We start from the raw sequence: 24,935 nt of genomic DNA on the forward strand, positions 1-24,935 counted from the left end.
CGCGAGAGCGCGCGGGCTGAGGGGCGGGCCGGGGCGGGCGGCGCCGGGGGCGGAGCGGGCCGCGCCCTGGGGGCTTCTTCGCCGCCAGGGGTGAAGTTAGAGAGGTCCTTCAGCTGCGCTGGGATTGGATGTAGGATGTTTGCTGGAGGATAGGAATCCCTCCGTGGGTTAGTGACAGATTATTTGACTGTCGGCATAAACCTGACCTAAGATCACAGAACAGAAAAGCAGTATGACGGAGAGGAAAAAAACACCTCGACGCTGTTTTTGAATGCCCATCGATTTCGACAATTGCCTTGACTTGGCTGAGCTGCTTAAAATCATAACCAAGAGTGAAAGGTTGTAAGTGAAAAAAAAATCTGCGTGGAGTGCATTGTGTTCTCAGAGATTGGCGAGAGCTGGTGTATGTACATACAGACCTAAGGGCCCTGAGCTAATACTCTGTCTTCAAAGCCCTCTAATCTCATAGACCCATATAACTTGTTCTCTGCATTCCTAGCTCAAACAAACTGGCTACATAAAACTGCCAAATACAGATTCCGATAAAATTTTGCCTTTTTTTTAAAATCAGTTTTGTTCGTATAAAGACTTTTATTCTGCTTAATACATTAAAATGATACAGTTGCTAAACCTCATTTTTAAAGTTCTTCTTGTGATTGAGTATTGAGACCACTACAGATATACTGTTGGACACAAAAGCATGATGTATATGGTAAGGAGCTGTTCTTTCCAGCAGTCTTTCATTTTCCACATAGATGTCAATTTCACTGGAGGCGCTGGAGTGTGTCCAGAGAAGGGCAATGAAGCTGGTGAAGGGTCTGGAGCACATGTCCTATACAGAGCAGCTGAGGGAGCTGAGATTGTTTACCTTGGAGAAGAGGAAGCCCAGGAGAATTTATCACTCTCTACAAGCACATGAAAGGAGGGTGTAGCCACATGGGGTTGGTCTTTTCTCCCAGGCAACAAAGGGCCAGACAAGAGGAAATGGCCTTAAGATGTGCCATGGAAGGTCTAGGTTGGACACTAGGAAAAATTCTTCAGAGAAAGGGTGATTAGGCACTGGAATGGGCTGCCCAGGGAGATGGTGGAGTCATTGTCCCTGGAGGTGTGTAAGGAAAGGCTGGATATGGCTGTTAGTGCCATGATCTAGTTGACGTGGTGGTGTTCGGTTATAGGCTGGAGTCAATAATTTCAGAAATCTTTTCCAACCTATTTGGTTCTGTGGTTCTGTGATTCTGTGATTTGAGATAGGTGGATACCCAAGGTGTGGGAATGTGTGGAGCCAAGGTCTTTTAGCATTGTGTTGTGTAGAAACAGGACATTGTCAGAGGTGTTTCATGGGGGTGTAGTGAAGTATGAAATTCTCCCTGCACACTTACATGTCAATAATGATCAGTCAAGAAATCAGTCCAAGATCTCTGCTACTTCTTTGGATTGCTACTAATTCCTTAGTTGTTATGGGCAGTAGATTGTTGAAGGTATGGTAGCTACAAACATTGAAAAGTGAAAATGAAGTCAGGTGAAAACTGTAAAAAAGAGTAATGCTTAACTGCCTAGAAGCAGTTACAGAGACACAGCATGCTTATGAACAAGTTCTTTAAGACTCCCAGGGGTTGTTTGCATGTCAGAACAACACCTTTTTTTGCTGTGTCATCATTTATTTATCTTTACCAATAGCTAAACTGTTGTAACACATCCATGCCTGTATCACTCATGAAAATTGTCACCAGCATATTAACAATAAAAATTTCCCTAGTATTCTTAGCCATGAGTCACAGTTCAGAAAAACGGTGTCATGTGCAGTGCACTGAGTTGCCTTTGTGTAGCTAATTCTCAATACAGTGGCTTTATCCAAATTCACATGCACACACAAAAGGGAATTTTGACTTGTACTTTCTCCAGGCAAAACTAACAAACAGGGAGACTAGGTTGTCAGTGATAATATATATCAGATGCTTATATAGGGCAAAAGTACTTGTAGTGTTAATTACAGACACACAATAAAGACATTCCTATAGAAAGTATCTGTTTGAAAAGTAGTTGAGGTTGATATTGACTGATCTGCATCAAAATGGTTTAAGTTGGTGCAGATCAAAAACCTGATGAATCATAACTGAGGTTGAAAGGGACTTCTGAAATCCTCCTGTCCACCTTCCTGTTCAAAACAGTTGTAATTAAATCAGGTTGCTCAGGGCCATGTCCATTTGACTCCTGGACAACACCAGATACAGAGGTCCACAACCTCTCTTCAGAAACTTGTTCTGATATTCAACCACTGTCATGCTATTTTAAGAAATTAAATACTGATTTGGTATAATTCTAATTGTGTTTTTCCAGGATCCAGTTTATCACTGAGTGCCTCTGGGAAAAGTCCCTCTGTCTTTCCTTCATCCTCTAATTATTTAGTTGTAGGCAACAATAAAGTCTGAGCTGTCTCTTCTCCAGGCTGAAGAGACCCAGCTCTCTCAGTCTCTCTATGTACATCATTTTCTCCAGCTCCCAGACCATATTTCTTGGTCTCTGCTAGAATTGGTCCAGTATGTCAGTATCTTTCTTGTGCCAAAAACCCCAAAATCAGACACAGCACTGCATGTGTGGCCTTACAGGTGCTGGAGAAGGGGGAAGGATCACTCATACAACTTGCTGCCTACTCTCTATTACTAATAGAGCCTAGGATGCAGCTGAGTGCCTCTGTTGCACGGGCACCATGGTGGCTCATATTCAGCTTGTCCAGCAGCATGTCTGTATCCTTTTCTGGGGAGACCCTTCCTAGAGAGCCATCCTTCAGCATTTCATCTTGCATGGAGTTACTCTGTGCCGGATGGGGGATTCTACTTGCTCTTGTTGGACTCCATGAAATTCTCATCAGCCTGTTTCTGACTGCTCCTCCCATTTTGCCACCATCCAGAAACTTTGGGGGAGGTAGAGGGGCTTCTCGTCTTCTTGGTGATGCTGCTTCATGTGCTGTCTGTGCTGTGTTCTCAGCATCACAGAACCACAGATGGTTTGGGTTGGAAAGTACATTTAACAATCACTTAGTCCAACCCCCCTGCTGTGGGCAGGAAGACCTTCCAGTAGACCAGATTGCTCAAAGCTTCATCCATCCTGGCCTTGAACACTTTCAGTGGCAGGGAATCTTGCAGCTTCTCTGGGCACCCTGTTCCAGTGTCTCACCACCCACATTGTAAAAAACATGCTCCTTCTGTCCAATCCAAGTCAACCTGTTTTTAATTTGGTATCTTTCCCCCTTGCCCTGACACTAAAGGTAACTTGGTAAAGTTTCTCTCTAACTTTATATGATCATTTTATATATTCACAGAATACTACAAGGTGTCCCTGGAGCCTTCTGTTTTCCAGGCTGAAAAAGTTCCACCTGAATATGAGGAAGAACTGTGCAGGTGACCTACCATCCACTGGAACAGATTTCCCAGAAAGGTTATGGAACCTCTCTCAAGGTATGGGTGTGGGAATATTCAAGAGTTATCTGGATGCAATCCCATGCCGTGTGCTTTAGGATGACCCTGCTTGAGCAGGGAGGTTAAGCCAGATGACCCCCTGTGTTCCCTTCCAACCTGACCCATTCTGACTCTGTGATTCTGTGAAGAATACCAAATCTCTTTGCCTCTCTTTTCAGGAGAGATGTTCACATCTGTCCTCAAGGTCTCGCTTCAATAGGTCCCTGTCTGTGTCGTGCTGGGGTCCCCAGCGCTGGGTGCAGTGCTCCAGCTGGCATCCCACGAGTGGGGCACTCCTGGACCTTCCGGCTATGCTGCTTTCTGTGCAGCCCAGGACATCGCTGTGGAGAGCCAGAAGCAGCCCCGGGCGGCCGTCGGCGGTGGCGGGGCCCGTTGCCCCGGTGAGGGGACAGCGGCTGCCGCCGCGGGCCCGCCGCGCTCCGCGGGCGAGCGAGGGCTGTCCGCCCGGCCTCCCGTCAGCGGCGGCGCTGCCCTGGTTACGGGCTGGGGCCGGCATCGGGGCCGGCATTGGGGCCGGCATCGGGGCCGGCATCGGGGCCGGCATCGGGGCCGGCATCGGGGCCAGGGCCGGGTCTCTCCGCGCCCCAGCGGGAGGCAGCCCCGAGCGAACCCTGACCCCTCGGCCCGTGGTCAGGGCGCAGCCGGCGGGGGAAGGCGGCCCCGGTGGTCCGGCTCCGCCGCCGCGCCGCTGGCAGCCGCAGGATGGAGAGCGCCGGGGCCCGCTGGGCCTCTGGAGGAAGCCGTGATCCTGACGTTGTCTGCGAAAAACACTTGTTTAAAGGCAAACTGCCAGAGCCTCTCTTTCAGCTGGCGTGCAGTCACCACCACTGTGCTTTCCCTGTGAATCGCAACGAGTTGTGTGTGTGGAACACAGCCACTGCTCAGGTAAAGCTAGAATAGAGCCCTTCGTAGGCTGCTACTTTGAACTAATTTTTAAATAAATATTTTAGGGTAGTGTAGAAGTGTCAGGTTTTCCCCTTCAATGCTGGAAAGGTACTAGCATTTGTTGTGAACTTTTTTTATTGTGATAAGAATAAAATAAGCTGTTGTGGTGGGTTGGCTCTTGGCTGGTAGCTAAACCATTACCCAGTCTCCTGCTGACTCCTTCCCAGCAGGGTAGGGGAGAGCATAGGATGGGAAAAAGCAAGAAGTCACAGGTAGAGACAAAGGTAGTTTAATGAGCGAAGGGAAGAGAAAGAAAAATGCTATAGCAAGGCAGTCACCACCCCCTACAACCAGACTAAGCCCAATACAGGCTTTGAGCAACAGCCAGCTTAACATTAGTCAATGTCCCAGGCCCCCAACACCTTCTTGCATGCAATACCTCAGTTCTATTGCTGAGTATAACATCATATGGTAGGGAATGTCCTTTTGCCAGTTCAGTAAACTGAAATGTTTGTTCCAGTTGTGTCCCCTCTCAACCTCTTATGCATCTTCAGCCTATTATTGTGTTGGGGAAACTGAGAAAAAGTGGGGGAAAAAATACCTCAATGCTATGCAAACAGCATTTGTCAACAGCCAAAACATTGCTGTGTTACCATCACTGGTTTTGTCACAAAATCCAAAGCACTGTGCCACGCAAGCTGCTATGAAAAAATTAACTTCATCCCACCCAAACCCCATAGTTTAGGTGATTTTGAAGCTGTAAATAAAAATTAGTTATTGTTTTGTTTATTTCAGTTACATTATCCCTGTGTAGTTTTATATTATTCATAATCTTTGTTTGAAATGATTCATTTAACTCTTCCTTATCTACATTTGTCAGCCATTATTTTTGTCAGGGCATCGTTGCTCAATTTCTGCATTGTCTTTTGGAAGTAAAATCAATCCACTTCTTGTATGTTCTGCCTCTCATGAACATGTGATAGTGTGGGATCTGGATGAATGTACACAGAAAGTGCAAGAAGGTAGAGTATTGTTTATATAATATTTATGTGTGATATATATAAACAAAGAAGTGATGCAAAGGCAGCCATTCACCACCAATCACTCACTGGGCAACAACCACCTTGGAAGGCCACCCCAACACCTCCTTTTCTCCCATTGCTCCTTCTGTAACAAGATTGTTACTTCTGAGACTCACGCCTCAGCCACCCAGATTCAGCAGCACGAACAGCCATATTAATTCTGCGTTTCTCTCTTGCTCTTCTTCGGCAATGCCGAGTTGAAGCAGGCCGGCAGCACACAGCCAGTCCTGTCATTGTCACGGCCACCGGCCCGGGGCGGAGGCGGCCCCGCGGCGATGCTGAGCTGGGTCGGGAGCTGGCCGAGGTGCTGTGCGAGAGCCAGCGCCGGCCGCAGCCTCGGCGGCTGACACAGAGGAGAGCAGCAGAGGCAGTGACCTTCTGCCGCTGTAGAATAAAACGGAAAGAAGAAAAATTAATCATAGCAGTACTGCATAATTAAACATGCAAAGCCAAAATACTTCCTTTTCTGGAATGCTTGTGGAACCAGTGTTTTGTATCCTGCTTTGTCTCTCCTTCTGTCTCTGGAACATTGTTTTCATGTGCGTGTGTGAGAAAAACCAATGCAAGTATCTGATTTGGGAGAAGAGTGCATGACCCTGTATCCTGACCACCATCTTAGTTTGGAGCTTCAACCAATGTCATTAGATTCTAGGGAGCAGTGCTAACCTCTCTGTAAACTTAGATTCATTGGAAAGCAGAAGAATAATGAAAGGGAAAAAAAAACCCCAAAACCAAAAAAAAAAAAACAAAAAACAAAAAAAACCCCCAAAAAACCAAAAAAACAAAACCCAAAAAACCAAAAAAAACCACCCCCAAACAAACAAACAAACAAACAAACAAAAAAACCCCAGCAAGATTCCCAGAGTCATGACTCACTGGATTCCCAGTGGCAGTCTGTCTGTCCCCTGTTGGTGTCAATATTGGAAGTTGCATGGCATTGTCCCACACTATTAAAGTTTTCCTCCTTGTTACCTATAGTGAGAGGTTTGCTGATGACTTAATGGGAAGGAGTTCTCTTGTACTCTCCTCCACTCTGAATTTGCAAATCTACATAATATTAAAACTAATGTTGTAAAGAAAAGTTTAACAATAGCAATAATTTTTATTAAAAAAGGTCAATATTAAATTTTTGTCCATTTAAGAGTAGCATAGAGAATCCAAGAGTGCTTCAGGAACTGGGAATAAAATGGGACTATGAATTTGGAGGAAATTAAACTGTAAGATAGTAACAGAAAGTAGCAGAGATATAAAGAAGATGTGTAGTTTTGATACAAAGGCTTTTAACATCCAGATTATCTGCTGCTTGATTTTTTCATTTTCTGTCCAGCTACAAGCGCTTCAGCAGATGCTGTAGAACCTTTGTTTCCATAGACTGTCCTCTGCACATTCTTGGCATGTTTTCTCATATTATTTCTTATAAACTGTGTGAAAGTAGTTAAGGAATTCTTTGTGTGACCTTGACCTGTTAATCAATTGTGAAAAGACTCCACAGCTTCTAATATGAAAGGCTGAAAGGACACCTGTAGTTGTGCTTGTATTCTAGATAACTTGTTCCCTATGAAATCCTAAAATTTAATGACATATCCAAACCATCCTCACATAATTAAAGGCAGCATTATCAAATAGGGATCAGCAGAAACCAACCTGCTTGAACCAGTGACATGACCAAAATGAAATTATAAAGACAAGATAGAAATATGGCTGTTCTCAGAGCTAGTCTTATCTGACTGTAATGATATTTAGTGGTATACTTTTGCCTTCAGCCTTTTCCCACAGAAAAAATTAAAACTAGAGAAGGAAAATCTTTGTTTTTTGGCTGAGTGCTTGGCATTTTCTCCCAAAAGAAGTATTTTTCAAAGCTGTGTTTTTATGGGCTTCAGTTAAGATTTCTTACCTCCAAAATTAACATGGCACTAGTGGGTTCCATGGGCACATCACCATACTCCAAAACTCCTTTCCCTGGCATCCTCAATGGAAGCAAGAAAGCATGATTTGATGGGAATTATTAATATCATAAAGAGTTCCATATCTTGTCTAGGCAACAGGGCACATGGAAGAATTCTGGTGGTCCATAGTTCTATGCTTTTCTTTCCAATATCCTGGTGTATCTAAACAGTGTGTTTTTCTGTACATATTCCTGACAGCAACTGGGACAGCTCTGTGGTTAGTAATTGCTATGCAAAATTTCTAAGAATCTCCCTGCACTAGATATTTGTATTTCATTCAGTCTCATTAACAATACAATTTCTGCAGGGTTTACACCTCGAGGAATTGTTATAGGAACTCTTTTGGGAATGGTGCTTCATATAAGATTTAGTCCAGATGATCAACAAGTGGCTGTGTGTGCTGGAAATCAGATCTACATGTTAAGTGCGAAGGTGAGATAGCATTCCTTGTAGCTATGGTACTGGTATTTCTTTTACTCACTCACTTTCAAATGAAATCATGATACAGAGATGTTAGTAAAGTTAAACAAAAATATTTATTTTGTGTCATAAAATAAGTAGGAAATAGTGCTTTGTAATGTGTCATATATCAGATAGAAGACTAGGTTTAAAGAGTTGAAATGAAACAGTATCTCAATAATGTAGAAACAGAAAATATTCTTATGTCATCTGAAAAACTATTCCTGTATCATTCAGTCTGAAGAAGCAAAAACAACGTGTAGTGGCTTTGCCAGCAGGTAGTATACAGGGCTTCAGTTTCAAAAAGAAAAAAATTACTGAATTATACTTTCAAAACAAGTCTGACAGTGCTTAGCAAGACTCATTCATTATTAAAACAATTAATTGTCAATTTTATGTTGAAATCTATTCTGTTTTTATTTTTCACTTGATTAATCACAGAATGAAGCTGTACTAGCTGAATTGGATGGACACCTGGCTCCTGTGACTGCTGCTGAGTTTTGCACATGGGAGAAAAGTATGCTTATATCAGTGTCAGAAGACAGATCCTTTAAGGCAAGGAAGTTGTAGGGATGGACTTAAAGAAGAATAATTTAGTGAATATGTGAAGTAATCTTACTTATTCCCCTTTAAATGTGCTCTGAAGATTAAGTAAAAAAATATCTTCAACTTTATGGATATAAGGACATTGTTCTTCAAATTGCTTGGGAAAATATAACAAAATTAATTACTCTTTTTTAAAAGAACAATACAGGTTTTGAGTATTCAAAACTTTCCATATTGAAGTATAAACTTTGGTGATTGTTATCATCTGGCAAATAGAAATAAAATAATTTTATCAGTTTGGCTGTAACTGAAGTGTTTCAGGTATGCTCAGCTGAAAAAAATCCCATTTTCCTTTGAGTCTGCTGATACTGATTTGTATTTTCCCTTTTGGGATTGTTGGACTGGGTTACTGTATACAATAGACTTTTTCTTTTCTTTTCTTTTCTTTTCTTTTCTTTTCTTTTCTTTTCTTCCTTTCCTTTCCTTTCCGCTTTCTTTCTTTTCTTTTTTTTTTCTTCTCTTTTCTTTTCTTTTCTTTTCTTTTCCTTTCTTTTCTTTTCTTTTCTTTTCTTCCCTTCCCTTCCCTTCCCTTCCCTTCCCTTCCCTTCCCTTCCCTTCCCTTCCCTTCCCTTCCCTTCCCTTCCCTTCCCTTCCCTTCCCTTCCCCTTCCCTTCCCTTCCCTTCCCTTCCCTTCCCTTCCCTTCCCTTCCCTTCCCCTCCCTTCCCTTCCCTTCCCTTCCCTTCCCTTCCCTTCCCTTCCCTTCCTTCCCTTCCCTTCCCTTCCCTTCCCTTCCCTTCCCATTCCCTTCCCTTCCCTTCCCTTCCCTTCCCTTCCCTTCCCTTCCCTTCCCTTCCCTTCCCTTCCCTTCCCTTCCCTTCCCTTCCTCTTCCCTTCCCTTCCTCTTCCCTTCCCTTTCTTTCCTCATCCCTTCCTCTTCTCTTCTCTTCTCTTCTCCTCTCTTCTCCTCTCTTCCCTTCTCTTCTCTTCTCTTCTCTTCTCTTCTCTTCTCTTCTCTTCTCTTCTCTTCTCTTCTCTTCTCTTCTCTTCTCTTCTCTTCTCTTTTCTCTTCTCGTGTATGCCTTTTCATAAATTTAGCTAAAATAACTGAGATCAACCTAAAAAAAGAAGTTTGTGTATCCATATCATGTGAGTTCCCCCTTTTTCATCAGGGATGCTTATCAGTTGGACAAAACCCTTCACAGATGGAAACAGGTGCTGAAAAATTTTCTTTCCTAAGAAAATCACTTTGAATGCTGCAGTTCTCTGTTTTCACCAAGTGATGGCTGTTAAAAGTTGTGTTTTCCATAGATATCTAAGTAGATACCTATTTTTTTTTAATCTAAAGGTGTGGGACTATTCTACCAGCCAGTTAATATATCAGTCAGGAATAATAACAGGTAATTTTTCTATTTTAAACTGTATTTTTTCATAGCAAAAACCTCCTATCCCTAAATAATTATCTGTGATTATTATAGAAGTTTTGGATTGATTTAGTGAAAATAATTCTCAGTAGACAAAGTAGCAGTAAACATATTATCCTTTAAAGCCAACAGTAAATAGTTTTTTCCTTTAAAGTCTGCTTCCCAGTGGATAGTTTTAGTGTACTTTCATAAAGAAGTCTACAAACCTGCCACAGCAGCTTGGGTGACAGGGTGCAAGAAATCACTGCTGTGGCAGCTTAGGTGACAAGCAGTCTGGAGATCTGCAAATGGAAAGCCCTCAGCAGCACAAAGGCTGAGGCACACAATGCTCTGTACAACCATGAAAACTGCACTAAGGGTTTTTTGTCCTGGTCTTTAAAATAGGAAGGTTCAATATTGAGTCATGTATTTTAATTAAATATCTGATTTGTGTCTACTCTAGAAATGCTTTTATCTTTCTTTTCTGAGCAGCATTTCCTTTGCTAAGTCTGCTAATTGATGAAGAAAACAAACAGATTATCACTGGGTGTGCTGAGGGTCAGGTAAGAATTGTTCATTAAACTCAATCTCTCTGTCAAGAGTCAACTATTACTGATGCTTTTGTCTATAAAAATGGTTCATCAACTGCCTAAGTTTTTTTAATTGTTAAAAAAAGTTATTTTAGTAAGCATAATTCAGTGCTTTTAGTGCAAACCATTAACAGTAAATAAGAACTCGATTACAAAACAGAAATTTTTTCTTGAAAACCAGGAAAACTTTTAAGAGCACGATCAGTGATTATCTAAGAAGAGAACACTGAGAGGCTATAAATATATCTGTTTTAAAAGAAAAAAGGTGAAAAACAGGATTCTCCTATTTTGGCCAAAATAAGAAATGCATGACATTTACATGGGAGAGACTATGATTTCAGCATGTGGGAATTCTAATAAAAATGTGGCTAATGTGAATATCTGTTTCATTTCTTCTTTCATGGTAAGGATGTATTTACATGATTAATTTATAGATGTTTTCCTTCACTATTGCTGTTCAGTAATTCTGAAGAAAATTAAACCTTTAACTGTAGTGGTGTCTAAACCATTTTAAATGAAATTCATGTACATGACCCAGTGAGCAATTACATGCATGTTACCTGTGATTTTTAATTGTAGGAAATAGTCTATGAGGAGCTTTTTAAAAAACACATAAACACGAGGGAATGTAGAGTTCAAACTGGTCATTTACATTTACTTTTACTAATTTTGAATATATTATCTTTAATAATCTGAGAAATACATATAATTAGAGTTCTTGTCCAAAGTGAGATGCCATATACAAAAGTTCACTAATTACATTCATGGTTTTAAATATTGAGTCTTTAGTTTGTATTCATGTAAGCTTTATATTTAGTGTCAAAAGGTTATTGCAATTACTTTTTCTTTTTCTTGCAGCTTTGGATCTTCAGTTTAATCAGTGATCATAACTACCGTTGTGTAGCACATATCGACTTAAAGAAAGAACAAGAGAAATTCTGTAATAAAGTGTGGAAATCTGGCAAAGAAAAAGGTAGCACCGTGCTTCTAGAATGCTGTTTATGGTGTAGTCTTGTTGCTACTGCCTATTGAGTGTGTGCTTTTTTTACATGACAGTTTAAGTGATAGGCTTATGAGTCTTAGATTGTGGCATGGAACTCTTACTGAAGCTGATATATAGTTGGGTATTGGTGTATCTGGAAGGAATTATGCATGTATGTAAGCAATAAATTCTTGGCCAGTGCATTTGTTCATAAAACATTGCATCATGTGCACTATTAAGTATTTGGGTTTTTATTGAATTCATTGTCCAAGGCCTCAGTGATAACAGAGCCAGCACCTAAAAATTAATCCCTTGTCAAAATGGAGTACTATTTCAGTTACCTTGGAAGTTTCCAGGATTCTCCTTTTTTTTTTTTTTTTTTTTTTTTTTTTTTTTTTTTTTTTTTTTTTTTTAAATCTATACCAGTGCCTTTATGATGATATAGTGGTATAACACAGATTCCATATAAGTATAAGTCTTTGTAGACTGCTCTGGTAACTCCAGGAGGGTGATTCCCTGATATCAGACTGGCTTGACAGCTATCTTGTTGTGCTTTGGGGTGGCCATGAGCAGATGACAGCCTTGGTGAGGTGGGAGGTGGGGTGCAGACCCCTGTCCCCTCAGCACTATTGTGACTTCCTTGGGGAAAGAGAAATCTGGTTTCCCTTGCTTGCTCTTTTCCTGGATCAATGACTCTTGTATTCTTACCTGCCTAGTGGTCCAGCTTCCATAATCCTCAAGTCCTAGCCTAAGGAGAAATGCTACATTTCTTGTTATTATTTAAAATCAGTGGATCTGACTTTCATGTTTGAAAGAGAATGATGTAATGTCTGTGTCTAATGCTGAATTTGATGCTAGTAGTTCTTGAGTGTGAATTACACATGCAGAATGGATTGGAGGCTCCTTGGGAACAAGGAGCTGAGGTGGATTTTCATCTTGCTTTTGGATTATGTTGTAACTTTAGTGTCAAGGGAATTTTTGGACTAACTGGAAAGATAGCCAGCATATTTAAGGATTGTTGGAATATGGCTTTCAATGTTACTTCTGGAGATGAAAATATCTAAAATCTGCAAACTCCTTTTCAGTCCATCAGTAGGATCTTTGGACTTTGTCTCTAGGTATTGGAAAAAACCCCCACATAATAACGAGAAAATCTGGCTCTTAGGAAATATCCATCTTTTGAAATAGAAGTTTCTTGAGTGTGGTCTTAGCTTTTCATGACTTCTACAAATTTTCTCTTGAATCCTGTCTGTTTCCCCACATTTCATAATTTTTTGATGGCTGGTATTGTTGACTTCCTTAGGTGAATGGCAAAATAATTCCAAGCTTTGCAAAAAAGAAAAGAGGCCAGAGGGATCGGTGGAAGCATCATTGCCTATCCTTTTAATTGAGCATTGTGACTTTTTTGAATGTTTCCACAATGAAGAAAATGCGTAAGTCCTTTAAAATACCACCTAGTATTTGACTCGAATTTATTTCTAGGAGTTCATATTGGTTCTTGGGTTATTGTCCCTGCAAATTTTTATTTTTTGAAAAATGCAGTAGTAAAATCAAATATTGTTTTTAGTGATCTGCAAGTTTTGGTGGCATACTCTTAGGAAGATAATGTACACAAGCTGATAGTTAAAACTGGGGTTTATTCTGAAAAATACTTCCATAAAAGTGTCATTGAGAATATCCATTGTAGAATCTATTGATATGAACTGATCAAGGAAGATGAGTTAAAAAGTAATTAATAAATCAAATTTATCTTGAGTTTGCTTTCCTAAAGAAATATCTGATGCAGCCATGGTGTGGCTGTGTCAGTTTGCCTTCCAAATTTAAATAACTTTAGAACTACATGACCTGCTCCAGTCAAACTTTTGTCAGAGGGACAGATATTCCAGAACATGATGCTTTTACTCATTCCCATGGAATTGGTTATCCTGGTAGAATTAATCTTTACATTGCATTTCTTTCCTGAAGAGAAGTTTAACCATATTACCAGGCACCTGGAGATCTGTTCAGGATATTCCCACAAAAACTCTCTCAAAGAACAACCTCTTTGTGTTGTAATTTATGATTGTCACTTGTATAAATTTCTTAGCCACATCATGTTTTAGAAAACTCCTGTCCTAACCTTTGCTGTGTGGTGGGCTATTTAGATGGAACTGATTAGTCTCTATTAGGTTAGATATATAAACAATTTTTGATAAACTAAGAAGGTAAATATCTAGAAGTCCTGGACAAATTTAGTTGTCTTTATGTTAAATTTAAACTAATTATTCAGTTATTTTCATGATGCCTGCATATTTAGAAGTACCATCATTGAGAGGATGGAAGTGGTGACTTTTAAGATGCACATCTCAGATGTACTTTAATGCAGTGACAGCACTTGAAGATCAGATGATAAATTATTAAAGTCTGTCTTATTGCTAGTATAATATCACTCTCAAAGTATCAAAATTTTGTCTTCATCACAACTGTAGATTTGATTTGAACAGCAGCGCATCTTTAAAGATGACAAGTTTTCTGGCAATAAAGAATCCACCGTGTCTTAGTGAAGATGTTCCAGGAACTGACTCATTCAATTTTACTTCTAGTCTGAATTACTCTCTTTTCATACACAGGCTTTTAGTATGTTTTCTCTCAGGTACTCCAGTGCCAGCCACTATCAAGTCCCCTCCTTGCACAGCAAATTACAGCTCATGAAAAAGGGACCTCTGCTCTTCTGGATAACATAGTTTGTACCTTGTAGAAGGGCATGTTTTGTGTAATGTTTTTAACATTTGCTTTTGAAATTTTCTGAAACTTAATCTCATTTATTTTTCAATTCCCTCTTGGGACATGGCTGCCGGAAATGGATCCACAGTAATAGATTATTTGAAATAATTTTCTGAAATGCGATAACATCTCTCTCCCATACCGATCTGTTACTGCTTCACATTGTATATCTAAGGGCTATTTGTTCTTTTAGCTCTCACATCACAGTTGAAGGCTTTGTTCTGCGTATAAGCAACCATTACTATTAAATTCTTACTATTAATTCAGTTCCATTATATTTTGCGTTGAGAGTTTTGTGTTTATAAATATATATTTCTATTTTTTTTTTAAAAAAAAGTGTGTTGGTTTTAGAAGGTGCTTCAGATTTGTCTGAACAATTGAGCAAGCCCTGATATACTGCTTTTCCTGCCTGCAATGAAAAGCAACAATGAAACAGTTTTGCAACACTGATGTCCAAGCTTAGACATCTCACACTTTCCTAAGCTTTTTGACATGGAGGAACCTCATCACGATGGATTTTATTATTCTAAAGTTGGAGTGAGTTAAACTTTCTGGATATAGCACTTTATGGTGTTCATAATAAGTTGATAGTGACAATTCTTTATAAATAATTCAAAGATATTGCAAATTAAATCAGTCTCTTACTACCGTAATGAACATAGTGCATACCACAAATAAAACTATTCATATCACATAAAAGTATCACAAACCAGAAATGCACATAAAAGTATCACAAACCAGAAATGAAACTGTCTATTCCAGTCTGCTTCTTTAGCATATTTGACTGTATATATTTGGTGTCAGTTTTTTTGTTTGTTTGTTTTTATTTTGATAAAAATCGTTGTAAGCCACTATGGGGAGTTTTTTCATACCAAGTTGCAGTTCATATGCAAAAAAAAATATGCAAGTTTATATTTTTTCCATATCCTTACTTCAACTCTTGTGGTCTGATTTTATATATAAAATAAGTCTACTGACTCCTATTTGGAAAATCTATTAAAATTTTGATGTCAATTTTTATATATTGTGCATCAAATTTTTTTTTTTTTTTTTTTTTTTTTTTTTTTTTTTTTTTTTTTTAGAATGACCACTGTTATTTTGTTACAATTATTTTTGCTTGATAATATATTTCTTATGTGGGGGTGTTGACTGAGATTGTAACCAGTTGCTTTACTCTGTGACGCTTGCAGAAGCTGGATTTCATTACCCAGCTGCAATAGTGCTGCCACTAAGCAAAGGCTGAGACAGACATTCCAGACTCACCTGGGGTTTTCCCCCAGTTTTTGCTGGCTTTTCTCTGGTACTTTAATTATGTAAAACATACACTGAATTTCACTCATTTTGGGTGTTCATATAGGAGCAGTAAAAGTAAACAATAAGTGGATTTGCCTCTTGATTTGAATTTTCTCTCTGGGTATACAGTACTTTTAGAGCATCTCCCAACTCTTACAAACCACAGTAATTTTTTAAGAAAAGTATTTCCTGTGCAGTTTTTTGTGTTCCATGAAGCACTTACATGAAATCGAGGATCGTGTTCTGCTTTTAGTTTTCAAAACTTCAACAGTTTTTCTTGAAACTTTGAACTATAGGTTTGGAAAAATAAGCTTTAAATTTAATATATTTTTTTCTGTGTGTGCTTTATTACTGTTGTACTGGGACTGGGCAACCAGCATTAAAAACTCAATTGCTGTTTGTTGTATGGTAATAAAAAAAGCTTCTTTATCCTACTCAGAGATATTTTTCTCCTTGTTTTAATAGATATTCTTCCCAGAATACTAGCTATTTTTGGATAGGAACCTCTACTGGCTTGTTAATAATTAATTTGGCAACCTTTGAGTTAGAAGCTTTTTTATCTTACAGAGGTATGTCTATAAGATTCATGGTTACACCATAATGTGATTGCTTTTTTTATCTGACATAAATAGTGTAAGAATTAGGTTGTGAAATAGCAGAATACAATAGAAACCAAATGTTTTTTAAAAATGTTTTTTTCCTAATAATTTTTGTATGTTTTCCTGGCCCTGGTGACTTTTCTCAGATGACATGTTTGCGCTAGATGAGTGTAGTGGCCAGCAATGAATTTTTATTCAATTTTGCAGTTCATAAGAGTTCAATACAAGGAATGTTATTCTATTTCATTATAATTTGAGGCTAAGATAGAAGTATATACTCTGAAGACAGTGGATTAGGGTAATGCCAAATTAGTATGAATGATTTTTTTTTTTTTGTTTGTGTCTTAGAGATAGGTATTTTTCTTCTGAAATGCAGATATTATTTTATAGCACTTTATTCTTCTTGGTAAAGATTACAGTGACCTCAGCATTAGGATTGCCAGATCATGTGCATTAACAAGGAAGGCAGCTAGTGGAAAGGTGAGTATATGGTAAACGTTGCTTTAATAAATGTTAACAGTTCCAACTATTTTTAATAAACCTGAATTACACATTTTGCTAACAGATTAATGACACAGATTTGTTTTATTTAATGTTAATTACGCAGTAATTTCTTTGAAGAGGGTTGATTCTTCATTATAGAATCTGCTAGTTTGAAGCTCTTGCAGCTTATATAAAGTCTAAAGTGATTAATAAGGAAAAGGTGAATTGTTACAGTGTTCAGGGTGTACCTTGATCATCAAGAATGATTATTGGAGAAGCAGAAGAAATCTTTTAAGGGAAAAAAAACCCAACACCGTTGTACCTTGTTTCTCAAAAGAATGTTAGGATATGCTACTTCTGGATCCTTCTAAAGGATCTGTCAGAACTATTTCGGTTGTGAGAAAATTTCTGTTGAAAGCCACTAAAAGTGACTTTAAGAAAATGGAAGGGATTCATATCTGTACACTCCAGTTTTGATATTGCAGTTTTCCTCTAGAAGTAAGCTCAATCTAGGCTATATATTTAACACAGCAGTCTTTTGCTTTAGAGAAGAATTTTGTTTAAATGCAGCTCTTAGCATGTTCTTATCATGTTGCTGAACCCAATCTTTCTTTCATGTGTACTTCTTTTCTCACATCTCTTACTGCAGAATTGTCTCTAGTGTAAGTGGTGTTGGAATTTCTGTCACTGTTATGTATGTATATATGTTAAAACACATTTAAGCAACATAGGCATATTTTTGAAGGATAGCTTTAAACACTCTACCACTTAATGTTCTTCGTGACTAAATCAATGGATTTTTTGGACTAATTTTTATAAATTTCAGCAATTGATTTCATTTTTCATTATAAATGCATTATGTTTTGAAACTAAATTATGAAGTAAATGGAGTGTTAATTTATGGTAATTGCCACAGGTTTTATGCTTGATCACCTCGATGTTTGAAGATATGATTGCTGTGTTGGAAGTTAACCTTGCTGCATTGGTGAGAACTCAGCGCAGTGATTTTCTCCCATGTAGAAATGAGAAAAGTCTATCAGTTATTGCCAGGTACAGAATAATTAAATGTTTTCTCTCCCTGTTGGATGATGGCTTTGTTTATCTGGCACTGAGGTGTGCCATATGGTTTTCTGCAGTGCTACTTGTTGACATGGTTTGATCATGCTTCTTTCTATATTATACTTTAGTTGTACAGAGGGGGAGAAATCACAGATTGGTTGAATTTGGAAAGCACCTCTTCAGGTCATCTTGTCCAACTACCCTGCTCTAGCAGAGCCCCTCGGAGTCATTTGCCCACCACAGTGTCCAAACAAGTTTAGAATATGTCCATGGAGGGAGACACCACAACCTCTCTGGGCAGCTTGTGCCAGTGCTCAGTCACCTTCACAGTAAATAAGTGTTTCCTAGTGTTCAGAGAGAAACTCCCATGTTTCATTTTTTGTGCATTGCCTCTTGTCCTGGTGCTGGGTTTAGGGCACAGACCCTGGCTCTAGGGTCTGCCTTACAGCCTGTACTGCTGCATGGCCTCATTCCTCCTCTGCTGCAGGACTTTGCCTTTCACCCTGTTGAGCTTCACAAGGTTGCTGTCAGCCCATTTATGCAGACAATAAATGTTTCCCTGGATGAGAACATAACCTTCTGCTCTTTAAGACACTTCTCTCAGCTTTGAGTCATCAGCAAACATGGCGAGGGTACACTCTGCTCCCAGTTTATTTAATCCAGATTATTAATGCAGATGTTGAATGGAATTATACCCATGGAATCATATGGAATGGAGTTATAATCTCTGTGTTACTCCACTAGTTCCTGCTTTCCAACTAGATTTTGAGCCACTGATCATCACAGTCTGGGACTGGTTGTTCATCTGGTTTTCAATCCACCTCACTGTGTCCTTGTCCAGACCACAGTTCATCAGCTTCTCTGGGAGGTTCTTACAGGAGAACCTTACTGAAGTCAAAGTAGACAATATCCGCTGCTCTCCCCTCATCTGCCAAGCGACTCATTTTATCACCAAAGTTTATCAAACTGATTAAGCATGGCTTTCCTTTGGTGAATCCCTGTTGGTTATTACTTTCTCATCCTTTATGTCCCTAGAGATGATTTATGAGAAAGTGCTGACATCACAAAGATGACAAACCCCCTGCAATAGACACTGAAGTGCAAATTTCAGTCCTTATAATAAAATCATCAGTTAATATTCACAAAGCTGGGATCTAACATGTAAAAGCAATGGTCTGTGAATTGAGTCAGGGCCAAGGCTTGTCTCTGCTGCTGGGTATCTGAGCTGCTAATTGATCCACTATGCCAAACTTGTTTTCATTAAAATGTCATTGCTGTTGCTCTTGTACACATACACATGCAGTCAAATAACTAAAAAGGAGTTCTGGCACCTTTTTTCTAATCTGACATTTTTGTTCATTGCATTGATCAATATTTCGTGCTTCATTTTATAACTTAGGTCTACTTTATTGGCAAATTCTCCGTTGTGTAAAGGTTTAAAGAAGAACATGAAAGAACCTTCTAGCAAAACACTTGGTAAGTACAAACCAATCCTGAAATTAATTTAAAAAGTTTTATTTTTAATAGCAGTAACTGACTTCCAGCTGGCTTTTGCCTAATTCAATCAGTACATTAATTTTTTTAAAGATATATTGTGCTGTATTTTTACTTCAGTAATAAGAATTTTACACTTCTTTTAATATTTCATATCATACACATGTAATTGTAGTTGAAAATTATGGTTATAAGTATTTTTTTTTTCAAAAACTGTTGTCTGACAATTTTCTGTGGATTTTAAAACTGTTAGAGTGTAGCACATTTACATTTACGTAAGTAATTCTTTTTCATGCATGCAGTAAATTTTTCTGTATAATTTGCCATTTCTTTCTTAACTTTGGTTATGAAATATACCAAACAGATATTTTGGTATATTTTATTGTTCTGAATAATCTTCTGCCAATACTGGATGTTTAGAAAGTTAGTTTTTGTCTCAATTTTACACTGTGGTACTGGGAGCTTTTCAAAAAGGACCTTTTTGTGCCTCGTTGCTGCATAAAGAGAAAGGATAGACAATGGTGTTTGAAGGGACTTCTACCCTCAGCATAGGTAAATGCGTCCCAATGCATCAAAGATTTTCCCTGGCAATATCAGTAAAATTTCCCTCTTTACGTTTATAGGTTTAGTTTGTTTCTGCTGATGTGAAATACTTAGTTTGGAGCTGAGGGGTGCCCTCTGGGCTTCCTAGTACAGCACTGGGCATGCAGACATTATCCACGACCTGAGCCATGTAGGAACATAAATACTTATGAGTACCCACCAGTCAGCTTGTTAATGACCTTGTTAGATCCATTCCTTAGTCCAAATATAGGGTGTGAATACCTTATAGCTAACGCATACAAAGTCTATGCAGAGGCAGTTAGAAAACACATTTTGTAACTGAAATGAATGGTGAAAAAAGTGTTTCAGAACAGTATTCTTGCTACTACGAAGTTTAAAGAAGTTCCTACTCGTTCATTTTATTGGAGGAGGATGTTATACAATGTAACAGTTCACACACCTTTCCTTTTCTCAGTAATCACTACTTTGGTGATTGGTCATAAATGTGTTTTGTAACATAAGGAAACATCAAGTATTTATATTGTGCAAAACTATCTACTTTAACTGTAAAAATGTAATGTTAAAACCATTTTAATGTAAATTAAATTATTTTCCTAAAGGAGCAAAGAACACAGTAAAAGATAAACCATTGGTTTTCCATAATAAAATTAAATCATCAGGATATACAGCAGCACCACGGTGAGTAGAAATATTACTGCTTTCCCTGTTTTATTGGTGTGTGATATTTTTTCACATAACTATGTAGTCTCATGTGAAATCAATGACCTGTGAAAAACAGCTATGACGTTATCAAAGAAAAGAATTTTAAGAACATGTTATAAACTAAAATATTCACAGCTTTTGGTCATTGGCCAGCTTCCTTTTGAAATCTATAGTCTCCTGATTCTTTCATCTGACTAGACTTGTTTATTCAGCTTGCAGCTTTTTCAGCTTTCTTTCAGAAAGAATGTCTGAGAACTTTATTTGTATTGATTTTGACCCTCAGAATGTGCTATTCAACAAATAACTTGCAGAAACCAAGGTCCAAACACAGGCATTAGAATATTAGACATTTATATTGTCATCAAGGTGTACGTTCTCTTACCTATTGACATTACCCACAGGCATAAATGGTAAGAAAGAAATATGATTGCTTTTGTTTGAAAAAAGCTGTTTCTCCCATGCAAGATTTAATGTTTCATGTAAGAGTGTCTATTTTCTCTCTCGTAGAATGACCATGTTTTCTCCAAATACTAACCTGAAAACAAAAGAGGTATCAAAGTCGAAGACCAGTTGTAAATGGTAGGCAATCTAATGACTCTGTTAGAGGAGGAACAAATGAAAACAAATTAAGCAAATTAAAAATGCTTCCATCATTGAAATTATTTGTTAAGGGTTACCACTAGAACTAAAAGGCTTGGTAAATTTGATAGAACGTTTATCACTGCAGCAAGTAATTTGATTTATCATACTGTGAATTAAATTTGAGTGCTTCATAGAAAATAAAATATGCATATCTATTTTCTTAGATTTGTATTGGTAGGAAGAACAGGTGCTACATAAGGTTGGAAGCTAAGTCCCAACATGTTCTTAAGCTACAGTTCTAGTCTGAAAATTAACTGAAAATGGTACAGGGAGAAGTGATTTCAGATCATGTTCCTCATTCACCCCTAAAATCTTATTGTTTTAAGTTAATGCAAACTTATTCCAATGTACAACAGAGTATGCACAAATTGACCAGTGGAATCTTTATCACTGGTCACAAAGAACAAATGTTTTTCTAAACCTAGTGTTTTCATGTTAATTTGTGTGGAATGTTAAATGGGGATATTGCACACTTTTTTCTATTTACTATTATATAGAGTCTTTGCTTTATATAATACAAGCATGACAGTAAAGAATGATTGATGCCATAATTTTTCTCATTTAAAAAGAGGCATTGAAGTGTTAAGAAACCAACTTAATAGCTCAAAACTAAGTTTTTGTAAGCCTTGTACACGTAGGAAGCCTTTACATATGTACTTCAGATAATTTCAACTTGGGTTTAGCACTGTTTTATATAGGTTAAGCTACTTAGTATTTTAAATTTTGTGTGGATTTTTTAAGTAATTTTTTTTTTTTAGTTAATATTGCATTTTGTAACAAGGTCTTTGTAAACAAGGTAGAGTTTACATTCTTTAAATACTTTTGTTAGCTATGTGACGTAGGAATTATTTTTTTGCCAGACTATGTTAATTCTTGATCTTGTGAATTCACGACACTTAATGTTAGTAGAAGTTTTAATATGAAAATTTAAAATTTATTTGGCTCTTACCTTGGATTTGACATATTTTTTTCCCAGCAAATATTTATGTAAAGATGTTTAGAATAGTTCCAAAGAACATTTATTTCATAAACTGAAATGAAGATGGTTTCTTTCTTTTTTCCTTCTTTGAAGTAAAAATAAGGAATATCCATTGGAAAGCTATCCTCCAGTCAAATATGAGAAAGAGATATCTGTTACTGGTAAACCAACCCCAATTTTTTGTGTTCAATATTCTGGTAAGTATAGGCTTTATAAAAAGTGCAGTTGTGTCAGTGTGCAGAAAGAAATCCAAAATTTGTGTGGCATAGTTTCTAAAGACTGGAGATTTACTGTGGATAAATTCACATAAAACTTTCTGGCAGCACCACATACTGTTTGATAATAATTTTTTATCTTGCAAAACCATGTAAGCTGTTACTACATATGGAACAGGTTTCTATTTCTGATTTTATGTCATGTTTCCTTTTGAATTTTCTCCTTGATTTTCCCACTACTAATTGAAAATTAAGGGTTCTTTCACTAAGGAATTTATTTTCTAACACATTTACTTAGTTTCATTAGGGTATATTAAATACTGAAATTCTGTTTCAAAATATTAATATTTCTTATATAAATATTATTCAATTATTATAAATAGAATATTTAAAAAGTATTTTTAATATTAGAAGTATTTTAAATTTTAAAAAGTATTTAAAAATTAATTCTTCTGCATGATCCAAAGAGAGTAATTTTTCTTAACTGCTTTGGATAACTGACTCTTGCAATAGATTTAGTCAGTTCCTAACAATCAAGCATTCTACCACGTATAGAATTATGTCAATGTACACTTGTAATGCAAAATATTTTCAAAATATTTAACAACTTAAATCTTTGTAAGTATTTTGAGGACAAGAACAACTTTCATCCTCAGGAAATAAAAGCAATTAGATGCAAGCAGTAACTTTGCTAAAATATATTCCAGCCATCTCTGTTCCCTAATGAATTTTGCTAGTACGTTTTAAGTATAAATCCTTCTGTTTGAAGAAGAATCATCTTTCTCTTTTTCTCTCTTTTTCTCTCTTTGTCTCTCACACACCCATGCATTCACACACAGGCTTAAATAACCCCAGTTTAGCAAAAATTTCAGAATTTTTTTTGAGTTAAATATTTTGTTATTTAGATATTGTGTCAGAACAAGAAATGATTTTGCCTATTAAATCCTACCAAATCCTGCCACTGATTTTGTATGAATTTGTGATATTCATACAAAATCAGTGTTAAGCATATGAAATGAATATCTGTTTTTGTTTTGTTGTAATGACATACATGATTTTTGTGATTAAAAGAAGCAGCCTATTAGCTCCTTTTTGCTTTCAGATGTAAATCATCAGATGCTCTTCTTTATAGGGGATGGAGAGCTGCTGGCTTGTGGGCAGGCTGACAAAACTGTGCTAATATTAAATTCCAATCTCACTGATGTGCATAGTATTTTTTCAGGTAAATTTATTAATTACATTATAAAATATATAGTATATGGTTGAGTTTGATCTAAAATGGCCTGGATTCCACCTACAGCACCCTGATAACAAGAGAGGGAGTACTGGTGATTCAAGATGTAAAATTTATTTCTGATTGCTTAATTTTGTCCTAGAATTAAACTGACTACAAGGTGTTCCCATTTCTCAATTTTTTGTGAGGTAAGAAGTAATCTATGATGATGCATATTGAAAACTTCATAATGGTGTATATTACAATAATTGAATAGAGACAATGAAGGAAATATATTGTAATAATAATGCATGTGTATATTTTAGTAGTATATTCTGGTGGTTTATTAGCCAAAAAAGGGACTGTGATGACTTGGCAAAAGATATGTTTGCTTTGCAACTCCAGACTTCTGGAGAATAACTATTTAGACAAAGAGAGACTATTCCTATGAAGAAATCCACAACTGCAAAAGTATATGCATGTGTAAACTTGTAGGCTTTGAAATGAGTCCTAAACACTAGATTATGTCTAAATTTCTGCAGGAACAATCTGTTAAATTTTTAGTAACCGAACATGTTATGATGACTATGTTATATGATGACTATGTTATATGATGACTATGTTATATGATGACTATGTTATAGGTTATATATATGTTATTTGTTATGCTATATATATGTTATATGTTATGTTATATATATGCTATATGTTTTATGACTATGTTATATGCTAAATGTTATATGTTAAATGTTATAAATGACTTTAAATCAGTCCTGCTAAAGGAATTTTCTGTGAAGGCTCATAATGGAAAATGAAATTTTTTACTAGCTGATCCTAAAAAGTATTAAAACCAGACTACTTAAAGATACTTCAGAGAATTATTTCAAAGTAAATAATTCTGACAACTGATTTGTGAAAACAGTTTTTCTTTTTGAGTAATTTTCATTATGTTTAGTGGAAGAAGTTGTGACGTTAAGGAGTCAACAGCATTACTGATGTTATTGTTCTTGTGTGAGGAAATTGATGAAAATATACCTTGTGGATGGAGTAATGGGGTCTTTTTCTTCTACAATAGCAAGTTTTTAATTTTTTTTACTGATTTATTTCACTGATGCTTTTAATCATTTGTGTCTTTTTTAATGATGCACAAGTCTGAAAGGCAATGTAAACCACATTCAGCTGTGAATGTAGTTCTTTTCAAAAGCGACATAAAACGTTGAGCTGCCAGGTAAGGTTATGCACAGGATTAGGAACCACAAACGATTAGTTGCCTGCTTTTTTCACCCACATTGTTTTTCTGTGCTATTTAGATTACCATGCAGTCATCTGTTTACTTTCTACTTTTGATGGTCTTGTTTTAGAAGTGTCACAATGCATGCATTTTCATGAAAAACCATGATGCATTATTCTTACTTAGAGCTGCAATAAATGGCAATTTTCTTTTTTTTTTCAAGAAATGGAAATTGAATCTATTCTGCTAAAAAATCAATTTCAAGGCAGCATTAACATCTGAATATTGCTGTGTATCAAAAGTCATAGCTTTATAAGGCAGCATCAGAGGA

The 24,935-nt window shown here is 37.2% G+C and overlaps 1 protein-coding gene across 1 annotated transcript in view; it reads left to right on the forward strand.

Annotated features, from left to right (window-relative positions):
- Nucleotides 1–4,178: 4,178 nt before the first annotated feature.
- The window catches only part of WDR27 (WD repeat domain 27), an 88,086-nt gene continuing 67,329 nt past the window's right edge, over nt 4,179–24,935 (forward strand). Inside the window, exons 1-16 of the mRNA XM_066314360.1 lie at nt 4,179–4,361; nt 5,242–5,383; nt 7,697–7,821; nt 8,290–8,403; nt 9,741–9,792; nt 10,288–10,358; nt 11,244–11,358; nt 12,671–12,800; nt 15,889–15,992; nt 16,435–16,502; nt 17,422–17,555; nt 18,964–19,040; nt 20,222–20,300; nt 20,832–20,903; nt 22,039–22,142; nt 23,293–23,382. Of these exons, the coding sequence (XP_066170457.1) occupies nt 4,179–4,361; nt 5,242–5,383; nt 7,697–7,821; nt 8,290–8,403; nt 9,741–9,792; nt 10,288–10,358; nt 11,244–11,358; nt 12,671–12,800; nt 15,889–15,992; nt 16,435–16,502; nt 17,422–17,555; nt 18,964–19,040; nt 20,222–20,300; nt 20,832–20,903; nt 22,039–22,142; nt 23,293–23,382 (1,660 nt within the window). The remainder of the gene's footprint in view (nt 4,362–5,241; nt 5,384–7,696; nt 7,822–8,289; nt 8,404–9,740; nt 9,793–10,287; nt 10,359–11,243; nt 11,359–12,670; nt 12,801–15,888; nt 15,993–16,434; nt 16,503–17,421; nt 17,556–18,963; nt 19,041–20,221; nt 20,301–20,831; nt 20,904–22,038; nt 22,143–23,292; nt 23,383–24,935) is intronic.

This window comes from Sylvia atricapilla, chromosome 3, assembly GCF_009819655.1.
Source record: "Sylvia atricapilla isolate bSylAtr1 chromosome 3, bSylAtr1.pri, whole genome shotgun sequence".
Lineage (NCBI taxonomy): Eukaryota > Metazoa > Chordata > Aves > Passeriformes > Sylviidae > Sylvia > Sylvia atricapilla.